General features: G+C 40.5%; 3 protein-coding genes across 3 annotated transcripts; 1 reads left to right on the forward strand and 2 right to left on the reverse strand.

The window, feature by feature from the left end:
* The first annotated feature begins 2040 nt into the window (after positions 1-2040).
* LOC134823584 (circumsporozoite protein-like) lies at positions 2041-4067 on the forward strand. Its single transcript, XM_063835119.1, has 4 exons — positions 2041-2074; positions 2580-3014; positions 3164-3795; positions 3927-4067. The coding sequence occupies exons 1-4, from the start codon at positions 2041-2043 to the stop codon at positions 4065-4067; spliced, it is 1242 nt and encodes a 413-aa protein (XP_063691189.1).
* A 3567-nt stretch (positions 4068-7634) lies between these two features.
* LOC134823586 (spectrin alpha chain, non-erythrocytic 1-like) lies at positions 7635-15534 on the reverse strand. Its single transcript, XM_063835120.1, has 10 exons — positions 15277-15534; positions 11055-15010; positions 10837-10944; positions 10530-10610; positions 10281-10423; positions 10065-10123; positions 9584-9954; positions 8623-8841; positions 8193-8361; positions 7635-7757 (listed from the first exon to the last, which is right to left on the reverse strand). Exons 1-10 carry the CDS (start codon positions 15532-15534, stop codon positions 7635-7637), a joined length of 5487 nt encoding a protein of 1828 aa, XP_063691190.1.
* A 1002-nt stretch (positions 15535-16536) lies between these two features.
* Positions 16537-18630, reverse strand: LOC134823587 (spectrin alpha chain, non-erythrocytic 1-like). The gene is made up of 5 exons (XM_063835121.1): positions 18557-18630; positions 17990-18113; positions 17276-17374; positions 16912-17042; positions 16537-16711 (listed from the first exon to the last, which is right to left on the reverse strand). The coding sequence occupies exons 1-5, from the start codon at positions 18628-18630 to the stop codon at positions 16537-16539; spliced, it is 603 nt and encodes a 200-aa protein (XP_063691191.1).
* Positions 18631-19436: the final 806 nt, after the last annotated feature.

Consider the following 19436-nt stretch of genomic DNA (forward strand, 5'->3'; position numbering starts at 1 on the left):
GCGCTGACCATTGAATGGTTTTTTAGCTCTTATTTCGGCCAGCACATTATTTTGGAAACAATCGAAAAGTTATAATACTTCCCATATAACAATTTTGTTGAAATTTGGTCAGCTTACGTAAACATTTATGTTCTACTGAACCTAATTTAGTTTGAGCAATTTCGATGCTCAGAATTTGAGTTATCAACGAATTTATACCTATTTTGTCATTTTTAGACCTCTTAATCAAGGCCAATCTCTCCCAACTAAATTAGGTTCGGTAGTTAAGTATGATTGGAAGGATCTGACAAATTTTCAGCATGATTCATGTTCAGGAACCGAAGATATGACAGAATAATACAACAAAAATCAACGAATTTCGTCAAATTATGCGACTTTTACACCTAATTTTGCTCCAAAAGCCGCGCACCATCAAATATGGCACCTAGGCGAAACTCACTGATCATTCCAAAAAGGTATAATAAATTTGGTACTGTGAAAATTCTCACAGTCTCTAGAAAACGATGGTACCAAAATTTTGAAAATCCGAGCAAGTTTATTTTTATCGTGCACCGCCTACCTTCGGCGATGGTAAACAAATTGATTATGTCGATCCAAAGTTGGATGTATTTGAGTAACTCAGTAAGCAAACAATATAGATAATTATTATAGTATAAGTATTTATTGTATCACGCGGTGACCCCCACTGTCGCTTCACTTTATCGTCTTTGACGATACAGGGGGAGCCACGCACTTCGTGCGCGGCGGGTCATACAACGTATGACAAAGTATTTATACATTCATTACCCATGATGAAAACCATAAACGCTATATTTAGCATTTGTGATCAAATGGAAGGATCAAGGGGTTTAAAATAAATAAAATTTGATTTAAATAATAACTGAACAATCCCAAACATTTTAAAAAGTTGTGATCTTACGCTTTTGTAACGATTGGCATGGACCATTGCATGATGAAATGTCAACGGATGAGAAAATATAATCTATCATGTAGTTCTGAGGGAAATGTTACTTTATTCGCTGTCCATCACAACCTGTAACTTAACCTATTACCTACTATAATTCTTTTAACTGCAGATCTCTTGTCGCTGCAGATTTAGACTTAGCACTCTCAAGTCGTCGCACTAGAGCCAGGAGATGGTGCCTAAGTTTCTCTCCCCGAGAAATGAAAACCAGCGGTTCCAGAACTGCGTGGACTACATGTATCACTGTACTAAAATAATAGGTCACAACCTTAGCACCGCGAACAGCCTGGAATCTGTGTTTTTGAGATGTTGGTGCTACGTACACGGAGAAGTAAAATGTCTCGTAAGCACCCTTTGTGATGAAACATAGCGATGAGAGAATCAGGATGGTTACAGTCAGCCTGGCACTAGTGCTGTCACGTACTTGTGCTACCTTGCATCTTTTCCGTCCTTTTTTAGTTATCACCCAGCACTGGTGCAGAGACGCTACAAACATGATCACTGCCGGCACGATCATGAACAACATCATCAAACTGAACGTAACCTCCTGATCAATACCAGGGTGTGTGTCAGTATTACAAAGAGTCATGTTGCTTCTTGTGTTTAAGAAAAAGCACGTACCCTGACCTGGCTGAGGAAAACGAAATAGTTCCCGGATGTCTGCTTTCCTCTTTATCGGACTCATTTCACTCCCGTGTTCCCCTCCCAGATGAACCACGTCTAGTGTCCCTATAGTCAGCCACACTGCGTAAAACACCGCAAAGACGGAGAGAATGACGCGCCAGCTGATCCTCTGGAACGGTCTCTGTATGTTGATTGATCTGACCACGGAGAGGACGAGGTTGTGGAGCATGGACCCTCTGGTGACTATACTGTAGATCACGTATCCGCTGACTATCAAACTTTCGCTTTCGTAGTCAAAGAGAATGTTGTCCTCGCTATTCATGTCTAGAATGAGGACTGTTGCTTGGAGAATTGCCAGAGTGCAGGTTATTATGTTACAGATGGACATTATGGTGTAGAGAAACGGCACGGTTTTCCCACGGTTTGGTCTTTGGAGATAGTATAAGGCTACGATGGTGTTGAGGCAAACCCCAGTTGATCCTACGAGTAGATTAATCACTACTGTTGCTGAAGTTATAGCTTTCGAGTTCGGACCTAGGATTAAGTGACGATTCCTTTGCTCTGCCATAACCCTACGATTGTAATAATATCAATTATTTGAAATTGTAAAAGCTTTTTAAATTATTCTATTTAATTTTGAAAAGCAAATAAGAAAGTCGTATTCGTATACAAACTTGGAAACTTACGTATATATATCACTGTCAGGGTATCAACTGGAAATGCAAAGATCAAGCTGACACGGTAACCAGTACGCGGTAACCAGTACGCGGTAACCAGTACGGTAACCAGTACGCGGTAACCAGTACGCGGTAACCAGTACGGTAACCAGTACGGTAACCAGTACGGTAACCAGTACGGTAACCAGTACGGTAACCAGTACGGTAACCAGTACGGTAACCAGTACGGTAACCAGTACGGTAACCAGTACGGTAACCAGTACGCGGTAACCAGTACGCGGTAACCAGTACGGTAACCAGTACGCGGTAACCAGTACGCGGTAACCAGTACGGTAACCAGTACGGTAACCAGTACGGTAACCAGTACGGTAACCAGTACGGTAACCAGTACGGTAACCAGTACGGTAGCCAGTACGGTAGCCAGTACGGTAACCAGTACGGTAACCAGTACGGTAACCAGTACGGTAACCAGTACGGTAACCAGTACGGTAGCCAGTACGGTAACCAGTACGGTAGCCAGTACGGTAACCAGTACGGTAACCAGTACGGTAACCAGTACGGTAACCAGTACGGTAACCAGTACGGTAACCAGTACGGTAACCAGTACGGTAACCAGTACGGTAACCAGTACGGTAACCAGTACGGTAACCAGTACGGTAACCAGTACGGTAACCAGTACGGTAACCAGTACGGTAACCAGTACGGTAACCAGTACGGTAACCAGTACGGTAACCAGTACGCGGTAACCAGTACGCGGTAACCAGTACGGTAACCAGTACGGTAACCAGTACGGTAACCAGTACGGTAACCAGTACGGTAACCAGTACGGTAACCAGTACGGTAACCAGTACGGTAACCAGTACGGTAACCAGTACGGTAACCAGTACGCGGTAACCAGTACGCGGTAACCAGTACGGTAACCAGTACGGTAACCAGTACGGTAACCAGTACGGTAACCAGTACGGTAACCAGTACGGTAACCAGTACGGTAACCAGTACGGTAACCAGTACGGTAACCAGTACGGTAACCAGTACGGTAACCAGTACGGTAACCAGTACGGTAACCAGTACGGTAACCAGTACGGTAACCAGTACGGTAACCAGTACGGTAACCAGTACGGTAACCAGTACGGTAACCAGTACGGTAACCAGTACGGTAACCAGTACGGTAACCAGTACGGTAACCAGTACGGTAACCAGTACGGTAACCAGTACGGTAACCAGTACGGTAACCAGTACGGTAACCAGTACGGTAACCAGTACGGTAACCAGTACGGTAACCAGTACGGTAACCAGTACGGTAACCAGTACGGTAACCAGTACGGTAACCAGTACGGTAACCAGTACGGTAACCAGTACGGTAACCAGTACGGTAACCAGTACGGTAACCAGTACGGTAACCAGTACGGTAACCAGTACGGTAACCAGTACGGTAACCAGTACGGTAACCAGTACGGTAACCAGTACGGTAACCAGTACGGTAACCAGTACGGTATCCAGTACGGTAACCAGTACGATAACAGCACACCTGTGATTCTAACAAAGCTAATAATGTTGTGCTATTTAACAGTAACAAGATACTGATAACGTTGTGTTTAACAAGGTAACAATCAGTAGCATCAGGTTGAGAGCAAGAGATCTTGTTGTCACTAAGTCATAAGTTCGGTAACCGGTACGGTAACCGGTACGGTAACCGGTACAGTAACCGGTGCAGTAACCGGTACAGTGACCGGTACGGTAACCAGTACAGTCACTGTCACGTATACTACCGAAGACTGAACATGTCCCCTGTGAGACTGTGATGTGCCATAATTTGATTTTAAACGGTGCTCTGCTTTCAAATCTTCCACCTGACGAACATAATGAACTTCTTAGCAACCGCAACAAAATAAGAAAGTAAGTTGTTCCGCTTTTAAAGATATGATACAGATCATTCGGTTATAATTACTATGTGATAGCTTTACTAGGCAATCCAGTAGTGTGGCATAACACGGTTAACGCACGGTTAAGGCATAGTTAAGGCACAGTTAAGGCACGGTTAAGGCACGGTTAAGGCACGGTTAAGGCACAAGGGTTACATAAGGCACGGTTCTTAAGGCACGGTTAACGCACGGTTAACGCACGGTTAAGGCACGGTTAAGGCACAAACTCCCAGTTACCATAGTTACACTCCCAGTTACCATAGTTACACTCCCATTTACCATAGTTACACTCCCAGTTACCATGATTACACTCCCAGTTACCATAATTCCACTCCCAGTTACCATAGTTACACTCCCAGTTACCATGATTGCACTCCCAGTTAACATAGTTACACTCCTAGTTACCATAGTTACACTTATAAGCTTATAAACCAGCTCAACCTCGTTTATAACTGATCTTTACAACAGGCTAGTTGTGTTATCCAATAAAACTAAATTCTCTTTCTGGACGAAATCTAAAGTTAAAGAATTTATAAAACGCCAACAAATAGTTAAGAACTTAATATAAATATAAGGCTTCTGTGTCTGGTATATTCTGCACCTGCTTCTCGTCCCGGATTGAATTAATACACGTGAGATTTATCTAATCGGTCAGCATGCCCCCTCCCACATAGAATAATTAGTTATAGCTTCACAGCTGTGATTTCTGCTGTAATTAACTAAAGTTAGGGGGCTTGTAATTCAACATGCACCTGAAGAGGACAACCTGATCTTATAGCTGTAATCAGGAAACATGCTAAGAGTTTATTACCACCATCATTCAACCATGGAGTGGCCCAAAAATACATGGTAGATTTCTGATTGTAAGTGAGATAGGACGATTAGTTTAATAAGTATAAATTTGGACAGACATCCCTCGGTTGCTCTAAATAGAGCCCTCGCGGCTCGCGCTTGCAGTAGCGTGCTCCCGCTGAAGGCGTCACGTTATAAGTTTTAGGGTTGTTAGGCTCAGGATCGGCCAAAGTGCAAAGTAACTGCTGTTAGCTGCTGCAAACTACTGCTCATGCTAACTGCTGCTCACTGCTGCTAACTGCTGCGACAGCTGCAGTTAGCAGCAGTTAGCAGCAGTTAGCAGCAGTTAGCAGCAGTTAGCAGCAGTTAGCAGCAGTTAGCAGCAGTTAGCAGCAGTTAGCAGCAGTTAGCAGCAGTTAGCAGCAGTTAGCAGCAGTTAGCAGCAGTTAGCAGCAGTTAGCAGCAGTTACTTTGCACTTTGGCCCTCCTGTGATGAGTAAGCTGTAGGATTGTGAAAGTAAGCTATACCAATTACCAATGTATATTATTTTTCACGCTGATTCCGAATAAAACCTGTAAATTACGTAGCATGAAGTAATTTCAATAAAATTAATTGTAAAATATGTGATACAATGTCAATAAAATCATGCATCTAAAATCGTGGGTTTCATGGCAAAATGGATGCTCTAAAGTTTTAAAAATTCGAAGGAGAGTGTCTTCATAGTTATAATAATTAGCTAAAAAGAAATAAACATAGGTCACTAGTCATTTTTAGAATAAACTGTCCATATGCTATATATATATATATATATATAATAGTGTTAGTTCACAAAATAACTGTGATTAAATCTTATTGTCCAGGTAACACAAAGTCCAACAGTTCCAACTGCTCTGATCTACTTGATAAAGAAACGTACTACAATTCCAACTACTGATGATTCTTTCAAAGAAATTTCTAATAAAACAGTAAACTCAGTGTCAACAATTTAAAATGAAATTAAATAAATTGCGTTACGACATTTGACTGTTAATTGTCCCAAGAAATCGATTGGGTATTTGACCAAAACCCATACTCATGGGTAAATGAATGGGAAAAGCGAGCGACCGATTTCATTCTCGGTATTATTTTGCATTTGATTATTCAAATTGATACCATTTCGTTTTGTTTGGGAAAGAGAGACACTGGCAGCGGTCCACTCTACCCAACTATGGGTTTTGATCAAATTGTTTTCAATTTATTTGTGGTAACCACTAACAGTACAGTAACTGACACGGTAACCAGCACTGCAGTAACCGGTACATTGTACAATATTGTATTGTATCAGGTGCCATCGTGAGGTCACGTGGCTATAAAGTATAACGTCTCAAGCTACTTGATCATGCCTTATATGAAATAATATAGTGTATCGCGTGTAATTGGATCCAATTATAGGAGCTGCGCAATTATTATTACCTTCTGAAACCCAGCATGGAGCTGGGCCAGATAAGAGATTTGAAAATAGAAGGATTATTTGTTCAGCGTCCTATGTTTTTGAGGACGCTGAACACGATAAAACTGGTTATAATTATCATACTTCAGGGCAAATTGCTTTAAAATTGCATTTGAATATCATAAATATTATTATAAGCTAAGCGGCTTATCGGGTGGCACCAGTCTCTCTGCCGAATCTCAGTAATTGTAAGCAACGACGTCACTTGTTCTCAGCTAATAATCGGGCTTATGAAGGAAAGATCTCAATTTCAGAAGACGAAAGAAATTTATCCAAATATTTGCTTAAGATTAACGAATACGGATTTCTGCTGGGTTCAGAAGGTGATACCTGATCAATATGCAGCAGTGATTGCGCAGCTCCTATAATTGGATCCAATTACACGCGATACACTATATTATTTCATATAAGGCCTGATCGAGTAATTCGAGTTCGGAGAGCAAGCTCTGGTGACGTCACAGCCACGTGACCTCAGGTTCATAATCACGTGACCTTATACCCAATCAATTGGGTTCTGGCCTGATCAGCCCCCTGTCACCCGATCTTGAGGTGACGTACGGCACCTCGTTGACCCAATCAATGTCTGAAAGGCTGCAAATTTTCACATGCCAAATTCACAAGATTCTTAAAGAGTTGTGCGAGATGACGATACATAGAGGTCGCAGAATTATGAGGATTAACAGATCCTGGTGGAACCTAAGCGATCCATGATATCACGACAGGCCCTACTATAACTTGTAAACCCCAGAAGTTTCCAGTATCGTCATGAATAGATATACTTAATACTTACTGAGCTTGGTGTCACTTGGCCATGAGAAAAGCTGGAATTGACATTTTTGTGTTTTATACTTTGACAGTGGATTGGTTATTTATAAAGTTAAAATAACCAAAAATGTATTAGTAATGTGGTTCAATTACACTTTATGTCTAGTAGTTTTTTGTTTTGTTTTGATGAATGTCTTTTGTTGGTTTAAAGAATTAAAATCATACATTCAGAATGAGGGTTAAATCATTTAATTACATTTTAACTAATAATATTAATAATTATACATGATAACAGCTACTTGATAAAAAGAAACTGCTTAAATTCACTAATATTTACAAACGAACGAGCAATATTCACGCGTATCATGCTCATGTCTCTAAAATACCCGAATAATAAAGTTTAACCCTCAAATATTGCTCCTTTATCAAATAAAGCACTACAGAAAGCTAAATAATCAAGAGCTTCATATGGGGCTTTATTACCACTGTAACGTGGAATCTTTTTTATACAGAACTGGGCGTCCTGAAATTATATTTCAGTTAACAAACACTTTAGTAAAACTTAGAACAATACGTTCTGGAATAAGTTAAGATTAAGAGGTAGGATAAGAGCAATTTAATTATTTATTAGTTATAAGGGTTTAACTAACTTTCGGTTTTACACGTTAATGCACTGCGAGCAGAACTGATTCGTCTACCAACTAATTTTATTTTTCTAGTTTAGTTAGTTTTCATCCGGCCACACAGTATGCAATTTATATTGCAGTACCAATTTTCCATAAGTAATAATGTATAAAAATAGTTTCATTGTAATAATACATCAAAATAATTTCATTGTAATTTTGCATGGATGAAATGTATAAACGGTTAATTTATGTATATAATAATTAATTGAATTTTCAAATAAAAAGTATATCTGTGCATGCTGTAAATGTGTAAATACTGTTGTTACACTTGCCTGAGCTGAAAGGTGGTCTCTGAGCTCTCTCGGGAGAATGTAATCTCTGCCCCCTGTCGTCGTCATCAACTTGAACGAGTTAATTAGTTCAGATTTTGAAGCGATTGTACTCTTTCTGGCTGACATCACCATGAACTGAACATACTCGTCTATCGAAATGAATCCTGACCTGGGGTTACCATGGTTACACTACTAGTTAGCATTCCCGGGCTAAACAGCTCAACACATGAATACTTAACGTGAATATTATGACTTTATGAGTGTAAATCACACCTCCACTAATCTTACACGAATCTCAATATACTTATCAGGAAAGTTGGAGAGAGTTCACCTGTTAATCCAATGAAAAATGTTAAATCAGTTTCCTCTTGTTCAACGATATATCGCGGCAAAATCAGTTATCAGTAAGATAAGTAAGGAATATTCCAACCTGTCAAGGTCTATAATGTCGAGGATAGATTGGAACTTTACATCATTCACTCCCTCCTCAGGTCCCACGTCGAATCCTAATATTCTGAGGCACCGTTTGAACTCCGTGTATTCAAGTCGCTGAGACTTATCCTCGTCAAACTTGAAGAAAGATGAACGAATCTCCTGCATTTCCTCTTGCGTGATATCTGCAGACAGTGATATTAAAAGTTTTAAAAAGCTGGAATGAGTAGCATGTTGTTAATTAACCATTAAATTAACCATGTACTCTGGTAGCTGTGTTTTCGCTTTTTTGGTAATGGTATGATATCAACATTTCTGTGCATCGAACAAGTTTTAAGCTAACATCAGCGCTGAAAATTTGCAGGAAGGCTGAAATGACATTGGTTACTGCATAGCCCTATGCCAATGAATGCAAAATCTTTACTGCGGTATCCATGAGGTGCATGTTACCTGCAGTATCCATGGTTACCTGCAGTATCCATGGTTACCTGCAGTATCCATGGTTACCTGCAGCATCCATGGTTACCTGCAGCAGCCAGCATCCATGGTTACCTGCAGTATCCATGGTTACCTGCAGCATCCATGGTTACCTGCAGCATCCATGGTTACCTGCAGCATCCATGGTTACCTGCAGCATCCATGGTTACCTGCAGCATCCATGGTTACCTGCAGCATCCATGGTTACCTGCAGCATCCATGGTTACCTGCAGTATCCATGGTTACCCGCAGTAGCCATGGTTACCCGCAGCATCCATGGTTACCTGCAGCATCCATGGTTACCTGCAGTATCCATGGTTACCTGCAGCATCCATGGTTACCTGCAGCATCCATGGTTACCTGCAGTATCCATGGTTACCTGCAGCATCCATGGTTACCTGCAGTATCCATGGTTACCTGCAGTATCCATGGTTACCCGCAGTAGCCATGGTTACCTGCGGTATCCATGAGGCGCATGTTACCTGCAGTATCCATGAGGTCTAGCTCCTGCTGGACCCGCTGTTTCAGTGTTCTGACCAAATGTTCCACAGACATCAGATCCTGTTCCAGGCTGTGAATACTGTGTTCTGTGTAGTTGTTCTTCTGCATCGCGTCCAAATCTGAACCTTGGTTGGAATAGGCTCTGTCTGAGTGATAACATAAAACACTCTAGACCCTCTAGACCCTCTAGACCCTCTAGACCCTCTAGACCCTCTAGACCCTCTAGACCCTCTAGACCCTCTAGACCCTCTAGACCCTCTAGACCCTCTAGACCCTCTAGACCCTCTAGACCCTCTAGACCCTCTAGACCCTCTAGACCCTCTAGACCCTCTAGACCCTCTAGAACCTCTTGCTAGGGTCTTTAATATCATCAATTGTTTCAACCCCAACAGTCGGCATTAGACTACAAAAACAGTGTTTATTACCAAGTTTAAGCTCCAGTATACGAAGATGTTCCTTAACTTTTCTCAGTTCTGTTTGCCTTTTCTTCAGGAACCCTAGCTTCTCTTCGGGGTACCCCTCTGTAATAAAAGCTTTAGTTCAAACAATTGTTTGTTAATTCAGTTTGAACGAGCAAAAATTGAGCTCCATTCTTAAAAAAGAATTCAAAATATGAATTTGATAGACAAGTATAAGGGCAACGTAAAGTAAAAATATATTTCTTCTAGGGTGCGATACCAATAAGGTTCATGCAGTCGTCTCGGAGGTGAGATATTTGATCGTGGATTTGGTTTGTGTAATCAGCGTAGGTTCTTTCGTTTCTGTCAAGTGTTTCTTGTCGGTGGAGGTCGTTCGAGAGTGCGTATCCGTGTTCCCGGATCCTATCGGGTGGAAAGAGTTCAAATGCAGTAGCTACATTTGGTTGATAGCTGATGAACTTCGATGTCAGGACAAGGTATAAGTTATTTGTAAAATATGAATTCTAACCGGTTTTGAATGTTTTTCCACAGCATGTCGATCTCAGGGAAGGTAATCCAGGTGTAAGGGTTTTGGTACAGTCCGTGACACCTAATGTTCGGATTAAACAGACTAATGTTCGGATTAAACGGACTAATGTTCGGATTAAACGGATTAAACGTAAATTAGTCCGTGACAACTGACACCTAATGTTCGGATTAATCGAATTAAACGTAAATTGGTCAGGGGGAGCCTTAACACTCTTGGCTTAACAATTATACAAGAATGAATCTTCAAAAAAACGAAACAGAAAATAAAACGTGCAAAGAAATGAGACCTAATGTTTTTGTCCATCTCCCTCAGTTCCTTGTAGACTCCGCTTTTGTCACTCAACTCCTCATGTATGTCCTTCAAAGGAGTTTTCAACTCCTTCGCCTCCTTCAGACTAAGTGAGAATTGCAGGTTATCGAATGGTAATTAAGTGTGAATATCGGCATCATCCACCCCAGCAAACAACCATCAACAACAATAAAGTAATTAGGAAAACAACTAAACCTGTTGGAAAAGACTCCGTCAGTGCAGTACTCTTCCACATCCTCAATCCATCTGGTCAGCTGACCAGCTAGATTACTGTACTGCAAGAACATTACATCCAACTGGTTCTCATAGACGTCCATATTCGTGTTTATCTGGTTAAGGGTCAGCTGTCCTTGGTTCCGTAGCTGGTTGTGGTAGTCCAAGGCTCTCTGGAGGGAATGGCTCAGTGGGATGACTTCTTCAAGAACTGCCGGGTCTCTGGCCTGGATTGCTTCTACATCATGAAATAACTTATTTATGGTTACAGAAGAGGCTTTTATCTTTTCGTCGAGAGGGCGTATTTGTTTGAGTCTTAGTGAAGCCATACTCAAATCACGGCACCGATCAATGACTAGAATTTTCTTCAGGATTGTGGAATCATACAAGATATTTTCTTCGATCCGCCTAACTACTCTTGCTCGTTCTAGTAAACTGTCAACAAGACCCTTGTTTTCTCCGATTTCCGACCTTAAAGTTTCGTAGACGTCCGTGACCTTGACAGAGTTGGACTGGATTTCCTCCTCGACTGATTCTTCATTTTCAGTGAGTTTTTCTTTATCTTCCATTATCTTATCATATTGAGCTCCAAACTCTTTTGCTGCTACCACTAATAAGTTCATCTGCTTTTGTTTTGAGGTTAGAGAAGGAACAGAGTTTTCTTCAATGTTTGGATCCACTTCCGACAAAAGCTGGCTGACCTGATCTACAAAAACTACACAAGAAGTCTTCCACTTGAAGAACTCTGCATATTTCGTGACCAGTATGTTTGCTTTGTTGATTTTCTCCATAAGCTCCCCCCACAAATCCTCAATTTCTTCAATTTCTAATTTAATTTTTTCAAGTGTCAGAGGGATGTTCTTAGGAACACCGTTCATTCCCCTGTTCTTAAGATCACTTTTAAGCTTCCCTAACTTCTTAACTTTGAAAGCAGTGTCTGTGTATGACTTTGGTAACCAGTCTATATCCATCCGAATCAACTGTTCCTCAATCCATGATTTCTCATATGCAAGTATTGGAATGAGATTAATGACCTCTCCCCATGTATTAAGAATGTCCTGACGATCATCTAGCAGCTCCTGCAGTTCAGCAAGGTTTGTGCCCAGCTGGTTCAACCTAGCTTTGAACTTTTCTGTTATCCCAAAGTTTAAAAAAGTCAACTTTTCTAAACCCTCCTGGATGTAACCGATCTTTTTATCATTTGCGTCCATCTGGAGCAGAAAATCTGCTTGATCCATTTTATTAGATTTTATCTGGTTGACATCTAGCTCCCATTTGTCAGAGTTAATCCTACCTTTTGTTTGCTTTATCCACAGCTCAATATCAAATACCTCTGATTTGATAAATCTGTGTAACTTTTTACCTTCCCAGAGGTTCGTCAGAAAATCTCTTAGGTCTTCCAGTCGTTCCCACGCCTCCTTGAGCTCTTCCAGTAATCGAACAATTATATGAATGAATTCTGGGTCTTCGCTGTCTGAGTTAAAGGACAAGAACTTCCCAGTTGCCAAAATCGCTTTGTATTCTGGCATTCTCGTTTCTATGTTCAGATCAGCGACTTTCTTGGAATGGGTAAGACTTTCCATGTGCTTCTTGTCGACCGAATCAGAGATTTCTTTATGCGTCTGGTCACACCATTCCTTGAAATTGTTGGCAGCGATCTTAAACTCATTGTTTTGTAACTTTTTATTCATTTCTGCCTGCACCCTCCCATAATCATCAATCAACTGATTTATTCTATCTCTGAACATATCCACGGGCTTCCCCTCGTTGTCAGCCCTCCTTGCAGCCTCCCGCAGCTTCTCAATTGCAGATTCCCCTTTCTCCAAGATTAGGCTGCCTCTCTTTAGATCCTCGTCTGTGTGATCTGCATTCCGTTGCAGAAGAGGGTTGTAGAGCACGTCTGATAAATACTTCACATACACATTCACCTCATCTGGCTCACGGGATGTGCCTTCTTTTGATCTATCAATGGAAAGTTTAATTCCTTTCATCCTTTTCTCTAAGTTTTCAAAATTGTCTTGGACATCTTCACAGGCCCATTTTACTTTTGATTTTTCCAGATGGTCACTGCCGATTAGATCGATACCATCGAAAACAAATTGCGTCATGTGAGGATCTAAATGAGCTTGTTTATCGCTGCGAACTTCTGCAACTTCTTCTTCGGCCACTTCAATCATGAGCTCTGCCTCCTCGGGATCCCAACCTGGGGGAAGATCTTCAACTTCGAGTTTTAGAGGTTCAATAATTCCATTCAGGTCCTCATTCAGATCAGCTATTTTCTGGTTTAGCTTATTTGCTCGTTTTATGTATTCATCTACTGTTTGGAGGCCATCGCATCTGTCGTTGAAGTTATCAATGGCATCGTTTAGCTTGTCCAAGTCCTTTTTACTGTCGTTAATTTCAGTATTTAATGCTTTAGGTATATCATTTGCGTAGATTTCATAGATGGAGCGGAGGTGGTCAGAATGTTCACCGTTAATCCAGTTCAACAGACCAATAATATATCGAGAAATCCCCTTTGCAGATAGCCTCAATTGACTTATCATCGTTATGATAGCCCTGATACTTTTCCTGATGTCATGTAACCTCTCACCGACATCAAAGAACTTAAGCAGATCCTGTGCTGTCATCTTGAGCTGGTACAACAGGGTAGCCAAGTGGTGGTACCTGCCGCGAAGGTGGTCTAGAATATTCTTTACCTTTTTAAACTCTGGATCATGCCTAGGATTTGATTGGGAAGTTATGATCTCATTTTCGATATTCCCAAGAAGACTCTCACGTTTTTCTCCGTCGGTGATAAAATCATCACAAAGTCCAATGACCACCTTCAAATCAAAGTCTGACTTTGTTTGCAACACTGGGCGTTCACTTTTAACCCACTTCTCAACGTTACAAATCCATTCCAACTCATCCTCAGTGCTCTTTCCCAGAAGCAAACTATTATAAAGTTTTCCGAGAAGATCTTCTGTCTTCCTTAAGATCTCCTTCAATTTCACGTAAAGGTCTCCCAATTCAGTCAACATTCTTTCTAATATGAATTTGGCTCTGTACTCCTCCACCTCAGCGGTTCTTACTATGTTGTCAGGAGAGAACTCTTCAGCTTCATCATAACCAGGTTGAGTGTAATTTAATAACCATCTTGGGTCCAGACTCGCATTAAGGAGGACTAACTTTGTTCCTCGAGGAATTTCGATAGTTTGTTGCCCTAATTTTTGAGTTTTGTATGGTAACGTGAGAACGAATTGTAAAGCCATGTCTTGGTCACAAATTATAATTTGACCGTTGATATCCTTGATCTGCTGATCTGCTGTCCCTAGAAATTCGTGAAGGTTCTTGTTAAAATCATTAATCACGTCGATTTTCTTTTTTGTCTTTTGGACAGCATCCAGGGTTTGCTCCTTTCCGACAGACAGCAAGAATTGAAGTTTTTCAATTCCAGTCCTTTTCAACTCTCTCCCTTCGGTAATAAGTCCATGAACAGTTACACTGTCATTGATGTCATCTTTCCTTGAGGCCATTAAATCTAGAAAGTCTTTCCATCTGCTTTGAAACTCCTGAAAATTCGGGAGAGCTTTTACTTTCATCTTATCAGGAATTCCTTCAAATATTTGCATGGACTTCGCAATATCTTCTTTTTGAACTTCAAGATCTTCCTCCAAAGTGTTGTGTCTATTCAAGAGCCGTTCAGCTTCGTTGGAGTCTGACCCCACATAGCCACAAAGCATGCTATGCTCATGGTCCTTCATCCAATCTTCCACTCCTTCTAACTTTTTCTTGACCGTCAAGGCATTTTCCCACGATGATATACTGTCACTTTTTGCTTTATGTTTTCTTTCCAGTTGGACGTATTTTGACAGCAAGTTGGTGAACTCTTCTTCCATTTCTGAGGGTACATTAAGATTGTCTATATCTGACACCACGTTTTCAAGTTTACTTATCTGTGGTTTAAGAAGAGTGCCAATTTCACGTAGTGCTTTACTACAGGATTGCAAATGGATCAGTTCAGGAGAAATAGCAATATTATCGATTTGGACTGACTTTTTTTCGTTTAACCAGTTTTTTAGATCCGCTGCGAGTTGTCTAGTTTTAGTATTTTTTCCTGATGAAGTAAAAACTCTTTTTTGTTGCGAAGAAAAAGTAATAGCTGATCAAGATTTCTCCTGTTTTCATCGACGAGCAGTTCTAGTCGGTTTCTTCGACTTACAATGGGCAGTTTTGAAGCATCAAGGTACACTGAAATTTCTTCTGCAGTTTGATCGAATTTATCTTTCCTCGCGACAACTTCTTGCTCCCAAATATCAACAGACAAAAGACTTTCATCGACCTCGGATGGACTATCATCTAGCAAAGCCAATACTGCAGCATCTTTCGCTTCAACCCAACCTGCCAACGTCTCCTGGTCTTCAAGGTAACGGTGATAGTCCAGAACACAGTTCAGTTTATCAGAATCGTCTCTCTTCATTGCTTTAGTTGATTTTAAATCTCGTCTGACCTCCTCTTGATAAGTTCTAATTCCATCAAATCCTTGTCTTGAACACAGTTCTCGTCCCCTGATGGAGGAGCCGCCATTAGCTCACCTACTACCAAGACCAGGGCTTCGTCTTTTGTATTGATAGTATCCAGGACTGATTCGTTGTCTTGTAGTTCTTTCTCAACAGCATCCTTTGGCATAGTCAGGCTCCTATGGCTGCGAGATTCAGTTTTCTTCCTTTCAAGATCGACCCACGCTTTAGTGTTTGAGATTTGGTTTCTGAGAGTAGCGAGCTTGTTCTCAATTTCTATTTTATTGAGTTGCTGCTTTATTATCCCATCGACAGTTTTAGCTTTCTTGTTTAAATTGTCAATTTGGGGGTTTACGTCAAGGTGCTTTGGTACAGCTAAAGACAAGTCAAGAATGTCATCCTTGACTAGATGCAACTTATCTTTAAGAATTTCCAAGTCACCCAAACTGTTCTGATAATTGCAGACAGTTTTACCATCTCTATCGTCATCTGCCTGATTGTGAAGGTTCCTCAAATCATCTTCTATTTCTTCAATGTCCAAAAAGCATCTGAACGTCTCCACAGCTTGCTCAAGAGCATCAAGTCTCATGCTATGATTCTTACAAAACTCTGGCCAAAGTTTAGTGATCATTCCTAAAGTCTCCGCGGCTTTTGGTGACTGCTTCGGATAATTTAGCTTTATTGTGTCATAGAATTCTTGCAATTGCTTTAATCTATCCTCCATTTCAGACATTTCTTGTTCTAAGTTCTCGACAGGTTTAAGGAGTTTTTTTGAGGAATGGAGATCACTCCCTACGTTCTTATCCTTTACCATCCCCTCCTTTTCCTTGATCCACAGTAAAATGTAATGTGCATCTGCATTGAACTTGTGCAAGATTCCCGCAAACCTCAACGCAGAATTTCTCTTTTTAATAGCCGCATCCATTGCATCAAACCTTCCCTTAAGATCTTTCAAGTTCTTCTTAATCTTCGGGGTTGAATTGTTGTCCTGAATACACGATCACGAAGTCTAGCTTGTCCCTGATGACCCGGAACTCCTCCATCAGCTTCTCAAACTCATGTATCAACTCCTCATTCTGGTCTAGATCCTCTCCTGTTTCTGTTGCTAACAGTTCTTCTTCATGTTCCCGTAGCCACCTAAACACGTGTTCAATTAGCTAGTCCTAATTTCTGTCTGTCATTTTATTGCAACCTTTTATGATGAGTCCTTAACATTACAGAATTGCCATTAGATTTTGATTTTATCATTAATTATCCTGTTATAGTGTAATATTTTCAAAAACGTGCAGTATACGTATTAAACACAAGTTATTACAATAATAAAAATTGTATCAAACCTGTCGATGTACTTTATATCACGGAGGAAAGTGACGCTTTCCTTCAGAGCTTTAAGCTTAACACCTTTACTCTGCTCCAGTCCAATCACTATAATCAGTATGTCCTCAACCTCTTCTACCTTTGTAAATACCTGGTGAAACAGCTGATTTATTCAAAACAGTCGCAGTATTGTTCAGTGACATGATCGTCAAACTTATAACTACATAAGAGAAAGAGTTAAAAGATAAGAGATAAGAGGTAAAATAAGTTCATGTTAACAAAATATTTCCTAGTGTTTGAAATGAGTGTTAGTGTGATAACCTGACGCCACTGAGGTCTGGTACTGGTCCTGTATACCGTTACTGACAATATTATCTCTCTCACATTATCTGCAACCTTCTCAATATCTCCCTTCACTCTGTTGTGACGCTCTAGTCGGCTCATGATGTTGCTGGTGTCAGTGTCATCTTCCCCCGTCAATATCTTAAACAGTATGTGTATTAGCTCCTTATACATCACGTGCTTGGTAGAGCATAGCATGAGCAAGGTACCATGGTTACTGAGCTGGTTATCAATGGACCGAGACAAAGAGAACTGCAAACCCTGTTGCGGGACAAGGATATATGGAGGGTGTTATCTGGCGTAGATCGGATTTAATTCCGACCTAGTAGTAGTTATAGTATCACGTGGTGTGGCAATACTAATTGATTGAACTGAATAATCTTTTTTATCATGTATATTGTGTATTGTGTATGTATTTGAACTTGTCCACTTAAAATTAAATACATAAACACTAGGAAGAGATAATAGCAACTTTGCCTTTGTACAGTCATAATTTCGATTAATATTATTGATGCAATTCGGGAAGGATAAAGCTGGCGCACTGCAATGGAGTTAAACACAGTTTACACAATTTTTTTATACGATTCGAAAATTTTCTTTTTGTACACGAATATAACAAAGGAAAGTAAAAATAAAGGAGCTTTCCTCTAATAAAATTCCAGTTATAATGATAAGTTTAACGGTAAGAGGGGAAGCGATAGCTCACCGCTGGGAAGTAAATTAATACTTGCGATGGTGAAATTGTATTTTCCTCACCGTCTTAAAGTCGTGGAGCTGACATTCTACTTCCGTCAGTTTCTCGTCAAGGATAAACTTAACCAGTCTAAGTTCCTCTAGTTCTCTTCGCCGGCTTTCAACTAAATCACGAAAGTCTTCCCACCTACAAAGTTAAAATTCAAAATGGAAATCAGTCCTAAACTAACGTAATTATGAGGTGCATGCAATGTGAAGGTTTACAAAACTTTGAGCAAGCCAAATTAGAAGCAGCAAGATTACGAGGCAGCTTTATTTCTGCCCGGCACCTGGTCAGTGCTGAAGGAGGGCTGGTTACCATGGTTACTGAGCTGGTTACCATGGTAACCAGCTCAGTAACCATGGTCATGCTCAGTACTTAGAAAGTTAGAATCACTAAGATTAGGACCGTACTTGTCATACGTACGTATGACGTATGACGTATGGCGTGTGACGTTTGACGTATGACGTATGACGTATGACGAATGACGTATGACGTATGACGTATGACGTATGACGTATGACGTATGACGTATGGCGTATGACGTATGACGTATGACGTATGACGTATGACCAGTGGATAATCAGTACCTTCCAGTCACATCATTCCTTATGAGCTGGACCTCCTTCCTATCTTTAACACCAACGTCTTTATCGACTGTCATAGCCTTCTTTTGGTATAATGGGTGTTGTTGTACAAATACCACTTCTGTCTGAACAAGCTTGGTTTCAGGTTACATGATCACTTTTGAACGATTTCAAAACGGTTTCAAAATTATGCAAAATATATAAAATATACAAAAAACTAAGGATCAAAATTTCAGCCAAAAAATGCAGCTTGGTTTGCGCGAATAAACATAATCAAATCATGTAAATCATCGCTATTACTCTATTAGTACTACCGATGTAAGCAAACTTCATTAAAAAACAAACGTCCAAATGTGCCGATACAACTTAAAACAACAATAAGTGTACATGGCTTATGTATCGCTAGGTAGTGCCACAATGAAACCATGGTTGCAAGTACAATCCATTCGCACACAAGTATTTGCATCAATTGTATTCATAAACTAGAAATTAATTGAAGTTGGAATTATGACTGCTTCGTGTTCTGTGATTGTTGGCATACCAGGGACAAAAAGGAAATCGCGCATGTACGAAAATTCGCGATTTTATCTTTTCCCATTATTTTGCGCCAAATGTTATGTATATTTTTAATGTATAGCCTGTTAAATTTCTGCGCGGTAAACGCGATTTTTGGCCAAAAAATCGCGAAATCCTTTTGTCCCTGCTGCATACCCCTATATCTTCATCATCTCCAGCTCTACTAGTACAGTAACAGTAACACTTTGAGTTATACAGCGGAGTTTGGGAGAAAGGGAAAAGGTAAATTGGGGTTGTTATTGTTTGCATTATGTATGTTAATCCCTTATTTGGGGCAAGGAAATTGCCGCGGCAAATCAGAGTTTGC

Source organism: Bolinopsis microptera, chromosome 11, assembly GCF_026151205.1.
Source record: "Bolinopsis microptera isolate Bmic1 chromosome 11, MBARI_Bmic_1.0, whole genome shotgun sequence".
NCBI classification, from domain to species: Eukaryota; Metazoa; Ctenophora; class Tentaculata; order Lobata; family Bolinopsidae; genus Bolinopsis; species Bolinopsis microptera.

Excerpts from the sequence above, each read along its gene's own strand:
- LOC134823584 (XM_063835119.1), top strand. The coding sequence starts at position 2,041 with ATGGTGTTGAGGCAAACCCCAGTTGATCCTACGA. Across the intron at positions 2,075-2,579 it reads AACCCCAGTTGATCCTACGA|TACGCGGTAACCAGTACGGT; the intron begins GTAGATTAATCA and ends CGCGGTAACCAG. Across the intron at positions 3,015-3,163 it reads TAACCAGTACGCGGTAACCA|TACGCGGTAACCAGTACGGT; the intron begins GTACGCGGTAAC and ends CGCGGTAACCAG.
- LOC134823586 (XM_063835120.1), bottom strand. The coding sequence starts at position 15,534 with ATGAAGAGAGACGATTCTGATAAACTGAACTGTGTTCTGGACTATCAC. Across the intron at positions 10,611-10,836 it reads GAGATGGACAAAAACATTAG|GTGTCACGGACTGTACCAAA; the intron begins GTCTCATTTCTT and ends TCCGAACATTAG. Across the intron at positions 8,362-8,622 it reads GACATTATAGACCTTGACAG|GTCAGGATTCATTTCGATAG; the intron begins GTTGGAATATTC and ends TGGTAACCCCAG.
- LOC134823587 (XM_063835121.1), bottom strand. The coding sequence starts at position 18,630 with ATGACAGTCGATAAAGACGTTGGTGTTAAAGATAGGAAGGAGGTCCAG. Across the intron at positions 18,114-18,556 it reads AGGAATGATGTGACTGGAAG|GTGGGAAGACTTTCGTGATT; the intron begins GTACTGATTATC and ends TTAACTTTGTAG. Across the intron at positions 17,043-17,275 it reads TTGAGAAGGTTGCAGATAAT|GTATTTACAAAGGTAGAAGA; the intron begins GTGAGAGAGATA and ends CTGTTTCACCAG.